Source organism: Atractosteus spatula, chromosome 3 (assembly GCF_055471065.1).
Source record: "Atractosteus spatula isolate fAtrSpa1 chromosome 3, fAtrSpa1.hap1, whole genome shotgun sequence".
Taxonomy (NCBI): domain Eukaryota; kingdom Metazoa; phylum Chordata; class Actinopteri; order Semionotiformes; family Lepisosteidae; genus Atractosteus; species Atractosteus spatula.
The window spans coordinates 53,532,403-53,555,353 of NC_142708.1; the positions used below are offsets into that span (position 1 = coordinate 53,532,403).

At 36.0% G+C, this 22,951-nt stretch overlaps 1 protein-coding gene across 1 annotated transcript in view; it reads left to right on the forward strand.

The window, feature by feature from the left end:
- Window positions 1-22,951, forward strand: part of LOC148837927 (E3 ubiquitin-protein ligase ARK2C-like) — a 37,264-nt gene that overhangs the window by 4,232 nt on the left and 10,081 nt on the right. The window contains exons 2-5 of the mRNA XM_088911382.1: window positions 19,410-19,719; window positions 20,211-20,336; window positions 20,809-20,929; window positions 22,194-22,298. Coding sequence (XP_088767508.1) covers window positions 19,410-19,719; window positions 20,211-20,336; window positions 20,809-20,929; window positions 22,194-22,298 — 662 coding nt within the window. The remainder of the gene's footprint in view (window positions 1-19,409; window positions 19,720-20,210; window positions 20,337-20,808; window positions 20,930-22,193; window positions 22,299-22,951) is intronic.

Sequence of the window (22,951 nt, forward strand, 5' to 3'; positions counted from 1 at the left end):
AATACACAACACAATTTGTGAGTCCAAACTGTTCCAAAAATTTAGCAGGCCTCTCAAATGACAGTGTAAGGCTTTGTTTGAAAAAATATGCACTGAATATTGGTGCACCTGTTACTGTCACTGAAATGTGAGCCGGAATCAAAATATACTATTGATTAATCTGATTTCGTATCTCAGCATAGTTTGTACTTTCCTGGTGTTTTGCTGTAATAGAATGTTTCTCAGCAAAATACTTATATTTCCTGCTGTAAGTATTCTAGACATTCGGTCACACAATTTCAGAAGTGTGATGCCTTTTGTTTTTTTACTCAGTCCAGCATTGTTATTTTTCTATGAAGCTCATCCCATAGATTTTTAGCACGTAAGGTAATGAGGTGAAGTGACTGGCAGATCCAATGCCTTGGTTTCAAAAAGACATTCTTCTTTCTCAATGAAGTAATTAAGGTTTCATTTGGCTGTGTGTTAATACTTGCTACCATGCTTGTTTATCCACAAGTCATGTCCTTGAGGGAACTGCATGATGTTGCAGACTTTTTGTACTACAGCAAAACAGCTCTCTACCTTATTGTGAGCACTATTGTGCTCTACTGTAGGTGCTACATGGTATTTTGACAGTCCCTCTCGTTTTTGTGTCTTCTCACAGTCTGTTTCCTCCTGGAGCTGAAAAGCTCATGTTTGTTTCCTCTAGCCTTCAAGCTGTTCTTGGTTGCTCTTTTGGTTAGTCTTTATGGTTTTGTTCCATGCGCTGTGGGCAGTTTCCTGATCTGAACCATTTTATAAACTGTAACTCTCCCCACCATGCTAAAACCTCTTACGGTGTGTCTTCACTAGTTGTGTGGATAGGGAAAGACATGACATGCAATTAAAAATCCGTAGCAAGCCAATTGGTGGTTAGGGAATGCTTAGCTTTGGACTGTAAAGAGTTCCTTCTCTTAATTGTTTCTTGTATTCATGCTTCTGCTTTGGACATTTATGTGCACATAGCTAGTTTTTCTGTGTCTTTTAGGGTGCTGCATTCTGCTTTAAAATAGCAATGGGAAACATTGTTTTTCTGTCCAACAACACCCTTTCTTGTGAAAGGTTAATGTATATAAATTGTCATATTTTATCTGCTTCTTTGGAGGCTTGTTAACTCTCTAAGAGTACGTCTCTATAGTGCGCAGCCAGAGATGTAATTTCAAAGGATCAACAACTGGCTCGTGTTGTGGATGCAGTATAAAATTGCGGGTTAAAAGATATCTTTTTAAACGTACGTTTATGTATTGATCAAAGATAAATGCTGGGTGCAATGCAAAATGTAGAAAAGATGGTTTTGGAAACGTAGAGGATAAAACTCTTGAAATAAGATTTTTGTGTTGGATTTGCTGTCTGGGCATTAATATGGTTTCTTGCTATCCTATAGAGAAACGGGAAAGCTTAATAAGGAGCAAAAATGTTTCCAAGTAGTTTGGAGAATTTCTAACTTTATTTTCTTCTTTCATACCACAATATTAGAATTATTCTCCTGTCACATTTGTTCAGGAACATTTTAAAAGAACTACAAAGCAATAATAAAAGTGTCTAAAGAATCTGTAGTCATTTGTGTCAGAACAATCACACTGATGAAATCTCCTTTATATCTGTAAAATCAGCAAACACATCTCATTAAAATAATTAAGGCCAACAGACCATGCATGGCTGCATTGCGACAGGGTGTGGGCTTAAGGTATAGATAACTGAACAGAAATATTAGACATGTCTACAGCTCTTTTAATTTTTACTCAAATATGATATTATTGTTCTTTAATTTTTACAGCATGCATAGACCTGGCAGACATTACGTTTTGAAGGTTTAGCTACTGAAATAAGGTTGCAGATCTTCTCTTTCTTAGTGGTTGAGTAATAGAATGGTGGAATAGTGGGGAGGGTTACAATATAGTATGAGGCAATAAAAAAGGTAATTGGAAACAGTATTCATCTGTTGCATTTTTATTGCCTCTCTCTATATAATACAACAGATCGTGAATAGAAGGAAGGCATTTAGTTCAGAAAAAAAATGTTTTGCATTCATTGAGCCACAGTGTAATATTAATGTGTTGCCCCTAGTGATTGAATGACAGATATTTTAGTTTGCTCATAATTTTAAGGTCTTTATTAACCAGATATAGGGTTGAATCCTCTCACCTTAGCCTAAAAGACGTTTCTAATTTAACTTTTAGGCTTAGAACTTAGTAGGTCCCACCTGCTGTTGTCATCATCCAAGAACAGAAGTGTGTCTTGTAGCGTTCAGGCTCATATTACATTTTGTTCATTCGTTGCCAATGTGTACATGCAGTATATATATATAAAATGGAAATGGGGTACTGTATTTCTTTCAATTATTTAATTATTAGTGTTTTTCTGGGCACATGTAACACAAGGCTTAAAAAAGACGAGGCTGAAACAAGCTGTGTTGCAAACAGGAATCTTTTATGTTTATATATAGCAAAGACTGGCCACGCAGTAATTGGTCTGTCTGCTTATTAACTTTTATTAATGGTACCAAAGCAATAATTGCATTCTTATTTTTTTAACTTGGTTAAGTACAGGTTTGTTTAAATATACCAATATTTTAAATTAATATATGAAATATATAAATTCAGAAGTATTTGATCTAAATGCTGTATATACATTAAACACCTGGTAAAGTAGCCTTTAGCATTTAGATTTTTTTATCTGTTTCTTTTCTTGGGGAAACTCAAGCCTTCTTTATACTACTCAGTAGCTCCATTGTGTTCACATTTCAGATTGTTCTTTTTTGAAAAAACAAATTCTAAACACGGCTCGGTATGATTCATTGGTAATGGCCAAAACTATAAGAGATGTGTGGTTCACAGCACAGTCCTGCCCAGTTTGTTTGGCAATGAGTAAAATTTGGCATATTTAAGCTTTTGATACGTCACAAAATTACTTATCAAAATATTTTTGTTAACCTTATCCATTTTAAACATAAGCATGAAACCTCAGATTAAGGAAGATCTGTGAATTAGAATCTCATATGTTAAATGCTATTAATGACTTGGCGTTGTTTTTGTTTCACATTAGCCATCTAAGGAATGCTTGTAAAAGATCATTACTGAAAATCAGTGTCAAAACCAGAATAATCCGGAATAATATGAGACAGAATAAATTATCCTCACAGGCCATATTGGTCTGGGTTTAATCAACTCTGATAGATGTAGGGCTCTACTAAGATCTAATGTCTTGTAACTCACTGGGATTCTGTTGGACTAATGACAGTTACTGTATCTAGCATTGTTTCTGGTGCTGTTGGTATGATTCAGTGTCAACAGCATAGCCAGACAACTGAGAACCAACTGACTTGGTTCCAACACACAGCCATCCAAATTAAATGAATGCAAACCAGCACAGCAGCTGGTTGGGAGCTAATTGTTAATTAGAAGGACATTGTCTTAATCTTGCCGTTGAGTCAAGACAATCTTCTATTACAATTATTTGTATTTCCCTTTTGATGCTATAAACTTTTGCAAGCAAGTGTGGAACAAATTATAAAATATTTTATTATTATTATTATTATTATTAAGAAAAGCCCTAAGCAATCTGTAGAGGTAGAGGCAAACATTAGGCTCCGAATGGAGAGGTCTTTAGTTTATGAAGCATTGGTTTACCGATTATGAAACAGTTTCCTACTGTTGTCATGCAGAAATTTAAGGAAATATTTTTGGACTCTGCACTAGAAAAGATTAAGAGTTCTGTATTGTATGTGAAGCATCTTCAGAGTTCTCTTGATCATTACCACAGGGAATACAGAGAGCTTTGTATTAATCCGTGTTATACCATTGCTAACCTATTATTTCCACTGAATGCTGTTTTGCATTACTAAGATTAAAATAGACCAGAGCTGTGACTATGTGGCAGAATGAAGCACTGAAATATGATGGTGGCTTTTTATGATCACTTTTCATTTTGCCAGGAAACCGCAAAAGGCCCCCAAATAAACTGCACTACAGAAATTAATTTACCTTAACGGATATTACATACAAAACACTGAAGATTTGGTGAAATCTGCCGTCACAAAATGGGTTTTCTTTACTTTTAAAAACACATGCTTAATTTTGTTTAAAAAACAAGAAAAACACAGGGTTATATTGTTAGCATAAATTTGGTTAAGGACGACTATGTAAAAGTTGACTGGCAGAGAATCCTGAGAACATTTGTTAAGTATATTGGTTTCAAATAATTTAAAACTCTGTTTATAAGTCTTAAGTAGAAAGATATGTTATATACAATGTGTATATATATTATTTTGAACAATTCAAAGCAAAACTTTTTGTAGAACAAAAATTCTACATGTTATATCACTTTATCTGAGCAGATTCAAGACTTGAATTTACTTATTACTATGTATAATGCCCAGTCAATCTTGAGACATAAATGAAAGGATTCTTTAAATTAACATAATTCTAGGACTGTCTTTTGAGTATCCCTCTGAGATTTTAAAATAAAGAAAGTTCCCATAGTTAACAAACGTTTTTTTTCTTATGAAGGTTGCAATAATTGATATTGAATAATGCTTGCCCTTTTCTGACATACATAGTCACAGTACAAAAGATATTGGAATTTGTGATTAAATGCACATTAAAAAAAAAATCTTAGTTCATCTATATACAGTATGCTTGAGAAGGCAATGATCTTTTCTTTTTATAATCAGAATCATTTTGGAAAGCACAGCTTAAAAACCATAAGAGACAGTTAAACATCTTGGCACTAACCTAGGACCTTTCACATTTAACAATATTTTTACTTAACAATATTTTAGCCACTGAACTATGGGCTTTCCTGCCAAGAACTTGTGGTTTTTGAGATTTAGCAAACAGGAACAATACGCAATGCTTTTCTGACATCTTCCCATGAAAAGCAAGGTTGATGTATATCTCCCACCAGACTCCATGATATTTAGACACATCCTTTAATAAGATCTTTACTTGTTCCTTATTATGACTTAATACTCTCTTTAAAATGATCAGATTCGAAAACATGATTTTTCCTGACAAGTGTGAATTGAGCAGTACTGTGCACCAGTATGCAGGCCTGCTGCTTTCTTCCATGAAAAGAAAGTGACCAGAAAAGCTTATGTTAAAATGATATTTGAAATCTGAGAGGTATTTGAGAGTGTGGTTACGTGGTCAGAGGACTTATGTAAAAACTATTATTAGCTCTGTTCATTTGATACCTTTGTCTTCCTTCATGTTTTGAACCTTTCTTCAAACTACGTCGACCTTTAAATATGGCTTTTCTTGAATCCTCCAATCATTTACTCATATATCATGCCTTAAAATAAAGTCTTATTTTGTATTCCAGTTAAAGAAGCAGAGATCTAATCTTCCTAGTTTAAGAATTCGAAAGTGCCTCCAATTTAGCTATCACACATCCTTGTTTTGCAAAGAATTAGTAACATGTTTAAAGACATAAAAAGAAGGCTGTGTTACTTGGACATTAGAATAGATTTAATAAATTTTATGCAGTGGCATTTGACAAAGACTTTCCTTATACATTCCAATCACTAAAACCCAAGACAGCTTCCTTAGAACTGAGATCACAGGAAAACTGGCATGTTTACAGAATTATATCGGATACAACCTAAACAAATTTAAGTGGTGGGTGAGGCAAAATAATTGCAGCTGGAGAAATTTCGAAAATTTGTTGAGGTTAAAAAAAATTAAAGGTTAATATTAAAAGGCCCCTAAGCATAATGTAAAATTCATTTCTTTATTGATGTTCTTAATATAAATTTTAGTTCCCCTTTCAGATCTCTTTAAGTCAAAGCCTGATTTGTTTGTTTACCCTACAAGGAAAACTGAATTTCAGATTTAATTAGCTTTATTGATTTATTTTATTTCACTTCATAATTATTTAATAATTAGTAATTGTTAGCATATGATGATTCAATTACGCCGAATTGTGGTTTCACTATGTACCACTAGCCATATAGTGGTAAGTTTTCCAAAACTCAAATGTATTCATTTTAATACTCATGTTTTAAAGACATTCGTAGCCTTCAATGATTTGTATTAAGTACAATACAACTGATGCCAATTGCAGTGTGACCAGACAAATCATTTTAAAAGATGAATATTTCATTTTGATAAGTGCAAAATAGAAGTGCATTGTCATAACTTTGTTTTCTCTGTTATGACACATATCAGATACAGCCTTTTTGTTATTCATCTACATTATTTACTAGATTAGGATTGATAACTGGATTTGACTGTTAGATTTCCTGTTTGAGAACAAATCAGATGGATGCATGTGAACGGCCACACTGATGTGGCTTCTCGAGTTGTTAAACAACAGGTTGCTTGAAAACACATTTAAGGAAAAACATGAATGCCATACCCCCCAATGCAGGCCTTGAAATCATGTTGTTTTTGACTTTTGTAGCTCATGTCGAAAAGGGCTTGTGTGGTGGTTTATGAGAGGCAATGGATGTGTCATACCCCCAGCAGGGTGGGTTTCAGCCGAATGATTGTGAGTACCACTGACAGATGAGGTCAGAGAGAGGCAACAGCATGTTCTGAATTCTCTCAGGGGTAGTTGGGCTGGCAGCCCATCTCTTGCTCATTTATTTTCCTGCTTTTGCGTAGGTGAATGCTGTTAACTAATGGATTTTAACCTTGGGTCACCTTGACAGTCTTTCATGTCCATCCAGTAAATAGGAAGAACCTAACCCCTGTTCTCAGCACACTAGCAGGAGATGGTGTGCCGCATTTGTTGAGGAACAGAAAAACTGGAATTTCATTTGACTAACGTCTTGAACTTGGAACGTTATAGCTATTGCCTTTTTTGTTATTGTGTTTTAGAATTGTATTTATTTTTTAAACAAAAATGCAAGCAAATAAACAATGAAATATAGCGTTATATTATTACAGAATGAACCTGAATCCATATTTTTCTACACCTAATTCCTGCTTTTTACCTTGACCCATTTTTCAGTCTTCCAGAATATTGCTTAAACTTCATCTTAACCAGTCAATATTTCTTAAATACTCATTATCTTTAATTAAGCTTTTATATTTAAGTTCCAGAACAAGTGTAGGCTGACAAAAATGTTGTTGTGGAAGAAAACACAGTTAATTACATATTAACCTTTTTTTCTTCACATAAGATGTAGTTGTTAAAGGCTGTACTTGTGAAGCAGAACAGTCACTACAATAAAAATCAGGAGCAGTCATTCTAAAGACAAAAACCATGCCATTTGAAGAGGTAGTTCACAAAGGAAAAAGCTTTACGAGTCCCCAATATGGAAGACATATATTTTAAAGTTAAGTGGAAGCTTAGAATTCCACCCAATTACTTACAGAACTGCAAAACAGAAAATGAACAAAGATATATTAAAATGCCAAAAGATCAAACGTACCTGTGTTATTTATATGCTTGCAAAAGCTTATGAGAGCTTATACAGATAAAGCTAAGAAGAGATTGCTGAAAACAAGTGTTCTAAAAATAGACATGATTGCATATCAGTAAATGAGTAGCTGGTCCAGACACATGGCATGACAACTATGTTATTGGTTTATTATGGTGGTTATCTTTTAAACACAGATAATGTCAACATCGTAAAACCTAGCCAGACAATATAGGTGGATATGCTTATTTTAGGGCAGTATGCAAAAAGGTTTATTTTTGTCAGTATTCCATTTTTTTATGAGATGAAACAGCATGCAAGAATGTAATTTGCACATCCCTTGCCTTGATTTAAGCATTGTCTCTTAGGAATGCTTCCTGCCCTGACCTACATAGCTCTTCCTCCAAATGGCATAAATTCCCCTATGTCAAAAGGCTGGTACCCTATTGTGGGAGAACTCGTTGCCTGTTGGATGTTCTAGGGAGTTATGTCACTGTAAACATGCTCACAGATGAACCCTGTTACACTAGTATCACATATTTCTGTAACAGTAACAATACAGTTGGTTCACTGAATTTGTTGCTTCTATTGTCATTGTGTTGCCTGAATAGGCCAAGTTAAGCCTCCTACCATGTAACATACAACACATTATTTTAATTAGTTTTTAGTAGCGGTGACATCACTAAAATTAATTATGTTCTGTATTCATTCTGTATTCTGGATTCATGCTGTGTACAAAATGCAGTGTACAGAAAACACCAGTATGTTTCCTATTGAATGATGATTGCTGAACACTATGCATATATCATACAGACTGCTCCTCCATCAAATTTAATCACAGATATATTGTAGGCAGTGCTAAAATACAGTTCAGAAAAACACTACAGTCTGCCTATTGCTATTAACAAGCAGTATAGATTGTGAAATAATAAATCTAGACCCCTCCTGCTATAAAATATAGTACCAGTAGTAATCATTTTTGCTTGTCTTTGAGACAAAAACAGTTCTGTGTGTGTTTACATTTATTAAAAGAAAGTAGAGTGATTAAATTAAGGTGTCACTTATTTCAAGGCAGATCTGGGAATGCCATGCAGCACCGGAGAGACATCTATGCAATAATGACTGCATTTCCATTATGAAGCATCTTGCAAATATACAGTATGGGTATTACTACATCATTATTTTTCAAAGCTGGACTGAGTCATAACAATTACTGACTCTTCGAAATCCTCTTGCTGTCTCTCATTTAATGAGAACAAATCAAAACATTTTTTTTTGTTTTCAAACAAAACGTCAATACCTTTAAAACTAAAAAAAAACTGATATGCCACTAGAGACACATGGTCAACAGGGGTCAACTCCTCCGATAATTTACTGTTTAAGAAATGTTTGAGTGAGATCCTGAGATCAATTAGCTATCACTTCCAAATTGACTAGATGGCCTGAATGTCATATTTTCTTTTGTAACCATTATTATTTTACCAAAGCAAATAATTTCTTTCTGGTTTTTACTCTATACTAAAATTTGGGAAATTTGTTGTGAAAATATGATTCTATCAAACTGCCTATTATGCAAACGTTCCATGATTCAAATGGCATTTTTTCAGGATCACAATACTTTGTTTCACAAATACAGTTTGGGTAATGCTCCTGGAGATCAAGCTCGTCTGATCACCCTAAACGCTTCTCATTTTACTCTTTATATAGTTCAATGTGTATAGCCCATAAATACAGAACAGTTCAAGGAAAACTGTAGAAAATGGTGAAACATCATTAATTATCGTCCTCTCATTTTCCAAGACTTCTGTCACATTTCAGTATTATTTTATCGTCTATTTAAACTGTAATATTACATTACCTAAAACTTGAGTTATTGTTAGGTATTATTACTATATCTGGAAGTGCTACTATTAATGATTATTCTTTATTTGCTTAGCAGACGCCAGTATAACAATTAAAAACATTGGTGCAAGACCGTGTCATAGCCGTTGAGGGATGAAGCTCAGAGAGTATACTGTAGGTGCTGTCTAAACAGAGCGAGCAGGTGCTTAGGGACTGAACAGTTGGCTTCTGTTGGTTATTCATTCCTCCATCAAGGAGCAAGGGTGGAGAATTAATGGGCTGTGGATGTGGGCGAACAGAAGGGGGGAACGGAAAGTCTAATGGGTGAGGAGGAGCAGAGGGGGGAAGAGAGTGTACTGATAGGAAAGAGACTGCGGATAGGCGGGAGCAGAGTGCCTGAGACAAAGGTTGGTGAGAGTTAGGGCTTTGAATTGGTTGTGCGTGACAGCAGGGAGACACCAGAAGGACTGGAGTAGTGGAGTAGCATGAGAAAAGACAAGGAAAGCTGCAGATTTTTTGGATGAGGTGGAGAGGGAGGATGGTATTGGCAGGGAGGCTGACAAAGAGGGAGTTACAACACTCTAGGTGGGGGAGTACCAGGGCCTGGACTAGGAAGAGCATTAAAGCCAAGAGATTTGATCTGTTCCATAAAACAATGCCAGCAATTAAAAAAAAGCAGTTGGATCTAAGCTGATAAAATATTTAAAGTGTTTCTCTTTAAACACATTACTAATACTTATGGAGGAGAAACATTGCATTTTATTATCGCCTAACTCACAATAACAGTTTGCCAATTCATTTGCTGCTTGAGTGCTAATGGCTACAGATATGATCATAAATACTTGAAGAAAATGTCTTTAACTAAATGGAGACTTACAAAGTGTTATTTTACTACAGATTGTTTATGTGAATTTCAAGTCATAAAATGGAACTAAATGACTAAGTGAATTTTCATTTTGATCTTTTCATTACATAAGTTACAATCACTCTGCCTTTTTATGAGGAACCTGTTAAAATTCATTTGTATAATCAAGATAATGTCCAGACCTATTTGCACCAATTTGTGTTTAAATAAATGTAGAATGAATATGTTAAGTCTTACATGTACTCTACTTCAGGCAATAACAATTCATATTGATTGTACTACAAGCTAGCAGACAAACTGTTTTAATAAGGCTTGCAAATTCCAGATACACATTCAAAGAGTACCATTTAAAACATTAAAGTATTAACTTATAAAATATACTGTCCCAGTCTACCATGGAACTGCAAATATTAAGAGAATAAGCCAGTAGATTCATACACATCTAAATTGGCAACAATTTTGAATATCCTTAAGCATTTTTCATCCAAATGTAGAATTTATTTTTCTGGAACTCTGTTAAAGAAAATATCTGTAATGGCTGATTTCCTGCTTCATTGGTTAATATCAGTGCCATTTTTTGCCATTTTTGAAGGCCTAGTAGTTTTTTTCTTTATAACCACTTTATTTTTTACTCCTTGACACACAGTTTAAAGCTGTTGTGTGAGGGAAAGTGTCTTGGAATGTAATAAAGAAAGAAATGGTGCTTAGCAATTTCACAGCTGAAGTACAACATATCAGTCTGTCTATACTGAAGCACTTCAGAAGCTCAGGCACTGGTTAAGACAAATGTGAAATGAGATAAAGCAAGGGATGTGCTATATTTTATGTTCTGATATCATGTCATTTATTAAGTGTGATAAGGACTATATGATGTGTGAATGCACAATACCTGGTGTGTCCTTCAATAGTCAGAACACAAGATTACAAACAATATGTCATAAACAGACATGTAGACATTGCACACACAAAATTCAATCTGTACTGTAGCTGTCAGATCAGTGAGGTTATTTGGCAATGGGTAGAGTTGATGTTCATTAACATCAGTTTTTCCCACTTGGAATGTATTGGGTAAAGAGCATTTAATGAACCATTAGCGGAGGTGTCTGGTTCCTTAAAACTAGCCAAAGACTTCTGGGCAAACTTCGTGTGCTCAATAGCAGTACTCTTTGCACCAGGGAAGCCTTTAGACTCCAGTGAATGATACGGTGAATGAGTGCATGATGGTGAACCCAGAACGAAGCAGAAAATCTTGAGTGACCCTTGCCAAGGGGGACAAGCATTATTGTATGAAATGTTTGAGGGCCTGTGTTACTGTTGGAGAAACATTGCTGGATTAAAGCTGTATGGTGAGATTACCGTCAAGAATAGAAAGTCTGGTCCTAAAGATGACATCAATGCCCAAGGATACCAAAAGTGAAGAATTAGCAAACACCATAGACAGACTTTTATGTTGTCACCACCAGAACAAAGTTATTCTCCCATGCAGAAATTCTTTATGCAATTATAAAATCAGATACATATATGGTATTTCCTTACACATCCCAATGCTTTGCTAGTACTCAGCAGACTGTCCTTCATGTTCATCCACACTGTTGACAAGTGTATGGTGGGGTTGCCATTGTAGGAGCACTTGCATCACATGCCAAACCTTTTAGTCTTTAATTATGGTAATTAGGTTTATGGTTTGTCAGTAATTAGCTTCCTCTGATATGTCCTAGTACCTCCTTATTGTGATATTTCTTCCTTGCAGCCCTCCTAGAGCCCATTCCTTTAATTCCTTACTGAGCTGTGACATCATTACAGTATGTGAAGTCAGTGAATGTTTGTAAGTGTATTGCATGTGCATACTCAGAAACACAAATCTTATCAAACATGTTGGAACATTCCTAAACATTAATGGTCAGCAGATAGCAATTAGTGTTAATATAAACTATATGCTCTGCTTTAGCTGTGGGGATATCACAACTTCTCATTATGTCATAGTCAATTAACATTGCATAATTAATATATGCAAATGAACAAGTAAAAGGTTTATTCCATGCTGAAAGGAGAAGAAAGGAAACACAATGTTTTGGCTGTGGAGCCTTCTTCGGTGTGGAATAATATATTAAGTATATATATATGATTAATATATGTTGGATATGTGCTGTATTTCTTCAGTGTTTAAAATTCTATCTATGCTACCAGGCTAAATTTGTTTCACATGTATTTTATATCATCATGGTGAAGGGCAAATCTTATTGATATAATTATTTTGTTGTCATAATGACAATTTACTGGCATCACAAAGTTAATCTTCATCTGAGATGGACATTCTAAGGAAAATTGGTCTACTGCCTCAAGGAAAATTACTTTCCTTCTGAAAGTAAATGATAAGATTTAGGTTTAACCCTTTACAGGCATGTGTTACAATTTCCCTTGACAACATATATAGAAATTAGACATTAGGAAACATTGTTATGATTATGTTCTTCATAGAATTAGTAAGCAACACCACTGGAGATTTGTAATAAGTTAAATCTACTTAAATTAATTCATCTTGAGCATAAAGGATTCTGGAAATGGCTACGGTTCAGGTCAAGTAAAAGGAGTATGATAAAGAGCTGCTTAATCAGTGTCAACTGTCTCCCTGTAAGATATTGAATTCCACAGCTACACAATGACAGTAGGAATAGCCATTTGTAAATAAAGGACTGGCTCAAGTCAATCATCAGCTTAAATCTTTCTTCAACAGACCCATAGGAGTCATAGTGATACCTGCCTTCTTTACCATCCTTCAGTTATCGGAAAGATTAATATTTTTGAGAGCAGGGCACACAGGCACACAGCCTAACCTGGACATGCAGGTCACAAAATGGAATTGAGAGCACATCCTGGATGGGATGCCATTCCATCACAGAGCCATGGACAAAGGGGCAATACAGATTTATCAATCAAGCTTTGCCAGTATGGAGGTATCTGTTAATGTAAACTCCACACAGACCGGCACCTGAGACAGGTCCCTGGAGTTTTGGAAATAACAGTGCTAAGAACCATGTCTCCATTGCATCCCTTCTTTTTAAATGAAAAAAAATGATCAGTACAGTCAGGGTGACTGCACACATATTCCAATGCACATATTAAAACAAAGACCCATCACGTCATTTAAGACAGTGCTTTTACACTTTGCTCCTTCCCTATTATAGATTGAAAAAGAACACACTGGAGCAGAACAAAAACAACTGATGTGGGTTATATGGTGGTTGCTGTTCAAGAGACTTGTGAGAAGAGGAAGAAACTGATTTTTTTTTCTGAGTACTGGGTGTTTTGAACAGCCCAACATGAAATTTTTAAGTGCAGGACTACATATTTCAAATCCTACAGTGTGCTTTCTGTCTCTAACTTTAAGATTGATGGACATATTACTAAACTGAGTAACAGCACACAAGAGGGACACATATCTTGCTTGTTGTGACTTTTACACTCATGCAGTGGAGTAAAGGGAATTCACAGTGCCAGAAGGGTTTCAAAGGTGTTGATAGTTTACAACCATAAAGTTAAACAAGTAAAGGAACATAAGAACATAAGAAAGTTTATCAATGAGAGGAGGCAATTTGGCCCATCTAGCCAATTCCATGTGTAGTGCCTGCTGTTCTCAGTTTTAAATGCACTTCCCCATAGTTTCCACTTGTGTTCTCCGGTTCATGTTTCACTGTTTATAATGAAGACATCAGCTGGTTCGAAGTTGTCAATGCCTTCAAATCCAAAAATTGTAGTCATCTGTATCTTAGACAGAAGCTTCATGTCCTTAAGCCTCTCAGTGTAGGAGATGCCTTTAAGTACTAGAATTTATCTGGTTGCTTTTTATGGACAAATTTTAGAGCAACAATATATTTTTTATAACATTGTGACCAAAATTATACACAGTGTTCTACATGAGGTATTACTTGTGCATTGTACAATTAAATTTCCCTTGACATAAATTAAATACATTCTACAATTTTAACCACATACCCTAAAGTTGTTTGCCTTTTTATTACTTGCACACGTTGTCTAGAAGATGTAAATAATGCGTCAACATTAAACACCAAAGTCATTTTCATAAGTAGCCCCTTTAAGTTTAGCCTTTCCCATTGTGTATAGTTTTATATAGCCTACATGTAACACTGTGCACTTACTCTACATTAAATCTCGTCTGTGAGGGTGTTTGCCCAGTCTTGGATTTTATCTAAATCTTTTTAAATTTAATTTACTACTTCTATAATGTTTCATAATCATTATGTTTTGTTACTGTCTGCAAACCTGACTAGTTTAATAATTGCAATGCAATTTAAATCTGATATATAGTAAGATATACTGATATACAGTAATTAGGAATAGCAGTGGTCCTAGTGTAGATCTCTGTGGTACTCCTCTATTTACATCACCCTAATTTGAGCATTCAGCTATCATAATATTCTGTTTTTTATTAACCAAAATGAAGATTCCTTTTTGTTTCTATTATTGTTATTGTGTTTACTCACTGAAAGTGGCCAGGCAGTTCATTAAAGGTTGTTGCTACCTTTTTATTTATATAGGAGGGCATAAATGGCATCATCATATTTTACACTTATCCTGGGTTTCCTACATTTTGGTGTTGTTGCTCGTCATTGGGTCTAATTTAAACAGCATGTCTAATTGTATCACAGATTAATATTTCAAACTGAGATGAAAACTGAGGTGATAATATCCAGTTAGCACAGGTGGAAAAATTATTTAGGCTGCAAGTGTATATCATAACCATACCAGGCCCTCATAAATATAAAATCATAAGGGCTTCTACAGAGAAAATGCGATTGTCCTTTCCATTCAATACACAGCTTGAAACCTGACAAACAATGATAAAAGACCTTTTCTTTTCTATTACACAAATTTAATTTCCCTGATGTGTAGCAGTAGGAGTGTAATATATATTGTCACATGAATAAATATGATGACTTGGCAAGTAAATGAAATGCCAATGGATAAGCTTTAATGGGTTGAATGACCAGGTGTAAATGTTATATTAGTAATGAAGTGAGAACTATCTAAGATGATATGTCTCTTGACAAGTAGTCATTTTTAGTATTTACTCATTTCTAGTACTTTCAGATTGTAAATGTGTGTAAATTGGAGGCTTTAATTTATTACAACTTAAATCTGTCCTATTCATTGGTAAAGAAAAAGCATAGCAGATAAAAACAGGAATTGTATAAATTCGAAAAAGTTGCAGACATAACTGCAAACCCGTGTTAGTTTTTACGGTTTTCAGTCAATATCACTCAGCACTCACCCTGCCGTTTAAGATGTCTGACAGAACCAGAGTGTTTTAATATGTTTCTAAGGAATTCACTGGGTCTTATAAATTCAGAAGGCAGGAACAGCTGAAGTGGTGAAACGAGTGCTGATGGTGCATCTGTTCATTCCTTGCTAGCATTTGGCAGTAACAGACATTGATTGTTTGACTTAAGACTTGTGAGGGGTTCTGCTGAACAAGCTTATAAAAGAATGCCTGCCTTACAATCATACGCATCTTATATAAGAAACACCCCTTGTGAAAAGAGCTCCACAGATAATATTTACAACTAAATTGTTTATTGACCACTCATAGATTTTTTACTGGTAGCTCATTTCACTGTTTATTTTAGGCTTGTGAAGTAGGCTTGAAATAAAGGAGGATATCATAAACTGTACCAATGTCGTGCCACACAAATAAAATCTACGGGTATCTGTAACTTGTACTGGAAAACACTGCAGTCCTGAACAGCATATTTTTTACTGATGCATTAAATGTTGGCACGCTGGCTGTGCTCTTTATAAGGACAAAAGCATTTGTTGATTGTGTTTAAATCTACTGCCGTTTCCTAAATAAAGAATAATAATGTCTGTTAAAACGTATAAAAATGAATTGCTTTTAGAAATTACACTGCAACTGTCTTGGACAGAGAGCTGGGTGTTAACAGGTCACAGCCCAGTGAGACGGAGGCGAGTGTTGACTCAGCTGGGAAGAAACATTCAACACTCCACTGCAATTAGAAGTGCTGGTGGCTAAGAGATAGACCGTGGTCATACTGTATAGAACACAAATATTTCCTTTATATTTATCAACATCCAAATATATTTTTAAGGAACCCACCACTGTATATATATATAGTAAAAACAAATCTATGTTTTAAATACCTAGAAACCTACTGCATCTGCATATTTTTCTCTGAGGTAGGCTAGTAAGCAATATCTGGTTTATTAAATACTCAATTTCAATTACTTTAAAATCTTAATAAATTGCTCAGCCAATGAGATTTAACCATTTAACACCAGTTAAATTCCTTAGCTGATGCTGGGGCACAGTTTAAAGCTGATGCTTATGTAGTCACGTTCTGCATAATTGTGCACTTCATTCTGATCAAATCTTGTTCAGCAGATTCTCATAATCATGCCCAAAGTAAGAATGGAAACAAATCAGTTTTTCCGCAGTGTATGGTGAAGTATTAAAGCTAGTCTTCTGGAACAAACAGTCATTTGGGAATTCATTGCACTTCTCGATAAAAGCTGTAACAGCAGCAACATTCACAAGACACATTGTGTTCCAATCAGCCTCATCTTCTATCCAGCATCTGGCTGTCAGTAAGTGCGAAAAGAATCCACATATTAACATAGTTGTGTTTAAGTCATCAATATTTCATTTTGAAAAGTTTGAGATGATATGTTTACTCCTTAAATAAATATTCCAAAATAATCTACAACAAATTAAGCTTTTAAATTGATTGATGATTTTAAGATGTTGTGATGAGATATGGTTCAAGGAGGATCTTTTTTATACCTCTAAATATAATAAAAGGATTTGTTAAAGGCTTAATATCTGAATAGATTGTACATGGAGGGAGAAATGTAGAGTAGCACTATACCTGAGTGCTTCAGTATACTTGATTTGATACTCCAATCAGATACTTCAGCATTTCTTTATTTGCTCATTTACAGCTCTAAATGCCTGCTTGAGAGAATTATATCCGCTGATCTAAATAAGGTCAGGATGTTTTGCCAAGTGCCTGAAACACAACCTTGTGTAATCATGGTGCTTTAGCAATGCAAAAGTGGGCAAACAGAGCCATACTGAAGAAGAAAAGGGTTCTGCTGTCAGTTCTAAAATATCCAATTTTCAATAAATTGCTTTGAAGCCCTAAAGAAAGTACAGCACTTCCTTAAGAATAAACAAGATGGGGTGTATGATCTTCTCCCCTTTATATTTTAATTGTTCTACAATGGAAGATGTTTCTACTGAGAGATTTACAAGAGCATGGGATATATGAATAATTCTGTCCAACAAAAAGGCATTTCTTTTCCCTCAATCTTGCATCCTCGTACCACAAGGAAATACTTTTGTGTTAAAGGACTGTGATGGACCCCATGGTCTCCACTGCTTGGTTCTGTCTGCCTGAGTGACTCAAAAGGGAGGTGTTGTCTGAGGGAAAAGGAAATGGCTCCTCAGATCACTGGATCTGGTGACAGTCCAAGCGAACTAGAGTTACAGGAAGGTTAGGCAGCAGCTGTGGGGAAAAATTAGGACTCGTATCTCTAAATTGGATGTTTGAAAGGCTTTACATAACAGTAGTACAAATAGGCGGTGGTCACATCCTTTGCTGAAAGTCAAGCTCCTGTGGAGGTTAGAAGCTGTCAAAAATGCTTGAAGTCAGATTACCTCAAAGTCAGCCAGTACATCTTCATCTATATCACTATATCTAAATATCTGTGGAATTAATCACAAATCTGTTGGGAGGCTTACATGAATACATCATTAAGGTAGTGAAATTAGATCAAACATATCTTACTACCATTTAAATGCTGTACCACTTTTCATTGTAAGCCAGTATCAAATGTAAGGAAACAATGTAAGGATTAGTATTACAATATTATAAAGGATAGGAGATTCAATTTCACGAGTGAGCCTGTTCCTCCTCCTAATTCCCATAGTTTTTGTAGATGACATGGAGACCACTGAGCACTAAGGATCGTATAGCTGAATAGCAGGCATATAATAGCATGGAATTGTAGTACCAGGAAAAAATAAGGAGAAAAGTGAAACAAACTTTAAATTTCAACCCCCCCCCCCAAAGAAAATACTGTATTTTCTTATTAATTTGAATGAGACACCAACCTGTGCACAAATCTAGAAGGATAGAAGTGAGCACTACGTTTTTAACATCATATTTATTTAACTATTACCTGTCCTAAAGATTGTAAAGACCTGCTTTTGCTGGTTTAGTTATCTATTCAATTACAAAGTATACTTTACAGGTTTATACAGTATAACAGGGTAAAGTATAACAGTGGTGTGAGAGCTTTGTCAGCATACAGTACGTTATTCTGGGCTCCAATAACGTTCTCTACAAATGTCAGCCCTGCCCACAATGTCCTGTCCTACTTAATACTGTTCTTGAATAACTAATGAATTAGATATTGCACATATTTTCTTGTGGTGAAAAAAACCCAACATAGACCTATATAATACCTTTTGTGAGATTTGACCTCACTTTGCAAGATAAAACATGAAATGCCACACATAAGTCTAAGATAGGACTTGAATACAGATACAGATTAAGGGTCTATTACTAGGCTTAGGAAGGAAGTTTCACAATAAGGGACCTTTTAAGTAAAAGAATCTGTTACCTGTTGTTTTCAGTTGTTCCATGAGCAAGTTCAGATGTCCAGATTAAAAAAAAGTAAAGAACTCACCCAGGAGTGTCAGATAGTAGCAGCTCTGCTAAGTATAAAAAGGATGTGAGCTGTGTCGCATGTTAGAAGTCGGCAAAAGAATTTTAAATCAATACAAAAATAGACAAGAAGTGAAAAAATTGGTGAAGAACAATGGAAGAACAATATGTTTCCAGGTCTTAGTTTTCTTCACAGATTGAAGATCTAGATAGACATCCAAGCACAGAGATACAATAGCCAAAAAATAAAGAGAACAAAAGCATGAACTAAAAGTAGCTAAGGAGCCATATAATCCAGCGTTGGCCTTATTTGAGCAGAGTTTCGTACATGAAATCTAGGAGCCTCACATTCACTTTACTTCCAAATTCAAATTAATTTACTAAGATGCACTGAAAATGAGACTACCATAATTTACCTGTCTGAATGTTTCCAAGTTTTGGTTTCATACAGTAAAGTAAATAAACAGTTTAGATGTTGACACAGCAGGATGTCCAATAAAATTCAATTAAAATGTAATTAAAAAGATTACCCAGGGTAACACTTACAGGTTGACACAAGTGACCCCAAAATATCCGAAGTACACGGAGTTCACTTCCTGTTTTGTCATTCCAGGGGCCCATTTCAATAGGCATCAGCACAGCCATGCTACCTCCTGCCGCCACTTCCACCTGGGCCCTCAGCCTCAGATGTCCACCGAATTCCCTCTCCCCCACCCTGGGCAGTCTCCGCCGGGCATGAACCCCCATCTGCCCCCTGCACACCAGCACGCCTCTCCGCTTCATCAATCCCTGACCCCCCTGCCAGCCCCGCAGTTTCAAGATGTACCAGGACCCCCTTTCCTACCTCAGGCCTTACACCAGCAATACCTCATCCAGCAGCAGCTACTGGAGGCCCAGCACAGAAGAATCCTTCCCCACTCCAGGTAGTACACATTCTTCTGATTGAGCGCCAGGCCGTTGTCCAGCTCAGGTGTCCGCTATAAAGGAAAGCTACTTTTGGAATTCCAGTCCAAGTAATTATACTGGAACAGCACTGACGCTAATGTTTATTACATCGTTTTTTCCTATCATAAAAGATTTACAACACCCAGTGATTCCAAAACACAGAGCCAGCCCTTTTAAATCCTTTTTTTTTAGTTCTTTCCAAAGCTTAATTAGCCAATTCAGAATTACAAGCACTGCAGATGACATTAGTGGACTGTTTTGTAAATTACAGCAGTAAATGTATACAAGGCTTACATTTTGAAAATGCTTTTTTAAAAAAAAATGGTTCTTGGTTTAATTTATGCAACATGAGTGATTGACTTATTTGTACTGTATATGCAGTTTATCACAACACACCAAGGCAATTCAAAAAGCGTTCAGTACGAAAGTAGGTCTTTATAAAAACATGTTATCTTTGTCCCGTTTGCAGACGTACACAAGAGCGAGTCCCTCTTCATCCCCACAGGCTGCGTTCTGGTTATGACTACGCCCCTTCGCTACATGTTCCACAGCCAATCGGACAGCAGCCAAGATATCTGGCAGAAGGCACTGATTGGTGAGTTAACGTCGAACATAGTCTCTGATAACAATTCATTCTTTTTGCTTATTCTGAATTCTGGAACTGCTCCACCGTACTATTTTCCCCCGCACACTTGAAAAGTGAAGAAATTCTGATTTTTTTACTTGTAAAATGAAAACCAAATTAACAGTCTGTGGTTCCGCAAATAATGAAGGTAGAGATGGATTTTAATGATGATTTATGAATTAATTTAGCTTAGTTTCAAACTAGATGCTCTCTTATTGTTATACCATAGACCACACCCTAAACCATATTTCACCTAGATTTTTAGGTATCTTCTAACTTTGCAATAGATACAATAATTGTGCTTGTGTTGTTGTGTTCTGATATGAAGACATGAAAAATGATGGGTATACCATTTATCAAGTTCTCTTTTTCCCTTAAAGTGACCTGGCAGCAATAAAGGGCTGATCTGTGGCTGAATATCTGTTCCTGTTTTTTCCCTCAGGGATCTCAGTGTCGATGCCGGACTCTCTCACCATCAGTTTCAAGTCCGGCAGCACTATCAACATTACTTGGCATCACCCAGAATGCATCACTTTCCAAGAAACACATCATCGACACAAGTGGTAAGCTGGCAAACTGTATCTCTCCTCTTTTTAAAGGCCTTACCATACTGTTCAATTAAATTTTTCTATGCAGACACCTTGAATCTGAAACACAAGGTTTGTTTTATGAACAATTGTAAAAAAAGAGATCCACTTAAAAAAACATGGTGATTCTAAAAACATTTATGAAGAACATTTTTAACTGAACATTTAAACAAGATAAAACAAGTAGGGGTGGCATGGTGATGCAGTGTTTAGTATGTTGCTGCCCTGGGGCCCTTGGTTCTGTTCCTAGGGTGCCATCTGTGTGGAGTTTGTATGTTCTCCCCGTGTTTGCATAGATCTTTTCTGGGTGCTCCTGTTTCCTCCAACAGTCTAAAGACATACTAGTAGGTTAATTGGTTATTTATTAAATTAAATATCTATTACATGTTTCTGGAATCATTTTGAATTAAATGATCATTCATGCCTGGCTGTGATGCACTCAAGTAACTTTTGATATTGTGTTAATTGTCTAGTCACTACAGATCTCCACTTTGTAGTGATTAATGGTAACCTGGCTGCACAGTGGTACATTAATCATTTGTTGCCCTTCCTGTGGCTGCTGATATGACAACTTTCTAGTAGTACAACATATTTACTGCTCATTTACCAATGCCTTTCTTGTGCGATGAGAATGTGACGAATGTTAATCAATATAATGAATTTAATTATGTTTTGTCTATGCTACAAAGTGACAGTGCACCTGCTATTTAAAGGTTACTGTATGTCACTTTCATGATGATAGCTTTGTGAAGGATCAAATATCAGAAATTTCACAACCCTCCTCAGTTACGAGGAATAAACCTGGGAGGCAGTGGCAAAGATGGAGTGGACATAGAGGCGGTATAAAAAATGTGCACAGAGATGCGGTGGACTGGCATCCCATACAGGGTGCCAAGTCTTTTCCAGGATAGGCTCTAGCTCCTATCACAACCCTGTACTGGATAGAGCGGTTCAGAAAATGGATAGATGGATATGCGTGCAATTTTTTAAGTTGTCAAGTTTTAATTCAAAGCTGCAGTCCATCAGAAGACGTTGATGTGATTGAGCTGTTTGGTAGTCTCTCATTTGAATTTAACTTCGGTATGTCTAAACTGACATTCAGCCTGCCAGATCAACTAACACAAAAATGTTTTGGGTGCAAATCAAAGCCTGTCCACATTCTTGTCTTGCTTTAAGTCAATCTAGAACAAAATATTCAGCAGGTATACCTGACACAGTTACTGTTTGTGATTTTTCAAAGGTTATCCATGAAATCCGAAACTATCCTTATCCACAACTGCACCTGCTTGCCTTGCAAGGACTCAACCCTTCACGACATGCCTCTGCGGTGAGAGAAAGCTATGAGGTGGGATTTATTTATTTTCTAGGCTACGCCTGTCCCTTTTCATTTTCTGTTTTGTGATGACTAATGAAGGGATTATGAGTAGCTGAGTTCTGTCCGCTATGGCGTTCTTATACTCATGTCAGATGCAGCTGAAAGAGGGAGTGAGTTCTTGTAATAACCCTTCCTAAACTGTGGATAATTGAGAGCTTTTTTATTAAGCCGAAATTTCAGTTCGTTTCAGTGTCTTTAAGAATAAGATGAGGAAACGGAACTCGCCTGATCTATCTAATGCAAGTACCTGGTCTTCCTGTCCTTCTAAACACACAGGTCATTATGACTATTTGCTAAGCAGAGACTGTTATCCAGAGCGAGAGTATGAAAATAATATATTAAATATAATACAAAATGAGGTGCACAGTATTTCTGGACACCGTGATATCATCAATGAATATTAACATGGATAATCCTCCCTCACAGATGTCTGTATGGAAGTCACTGACCATGAGATGATAGTTACAGTATATATTCTGATGCCATTCTCTCGAGATGCCCAGGCTTAATGCTCTCGTCTTATTAAATTCATAGTCTGTGAATCAGGCCTCTCAATGTGGCAAGTGGGAAAAAAAAACTTCCCTACTCCCTGACAAAGGTGATGAAGGTGGTGTTGATTGTGT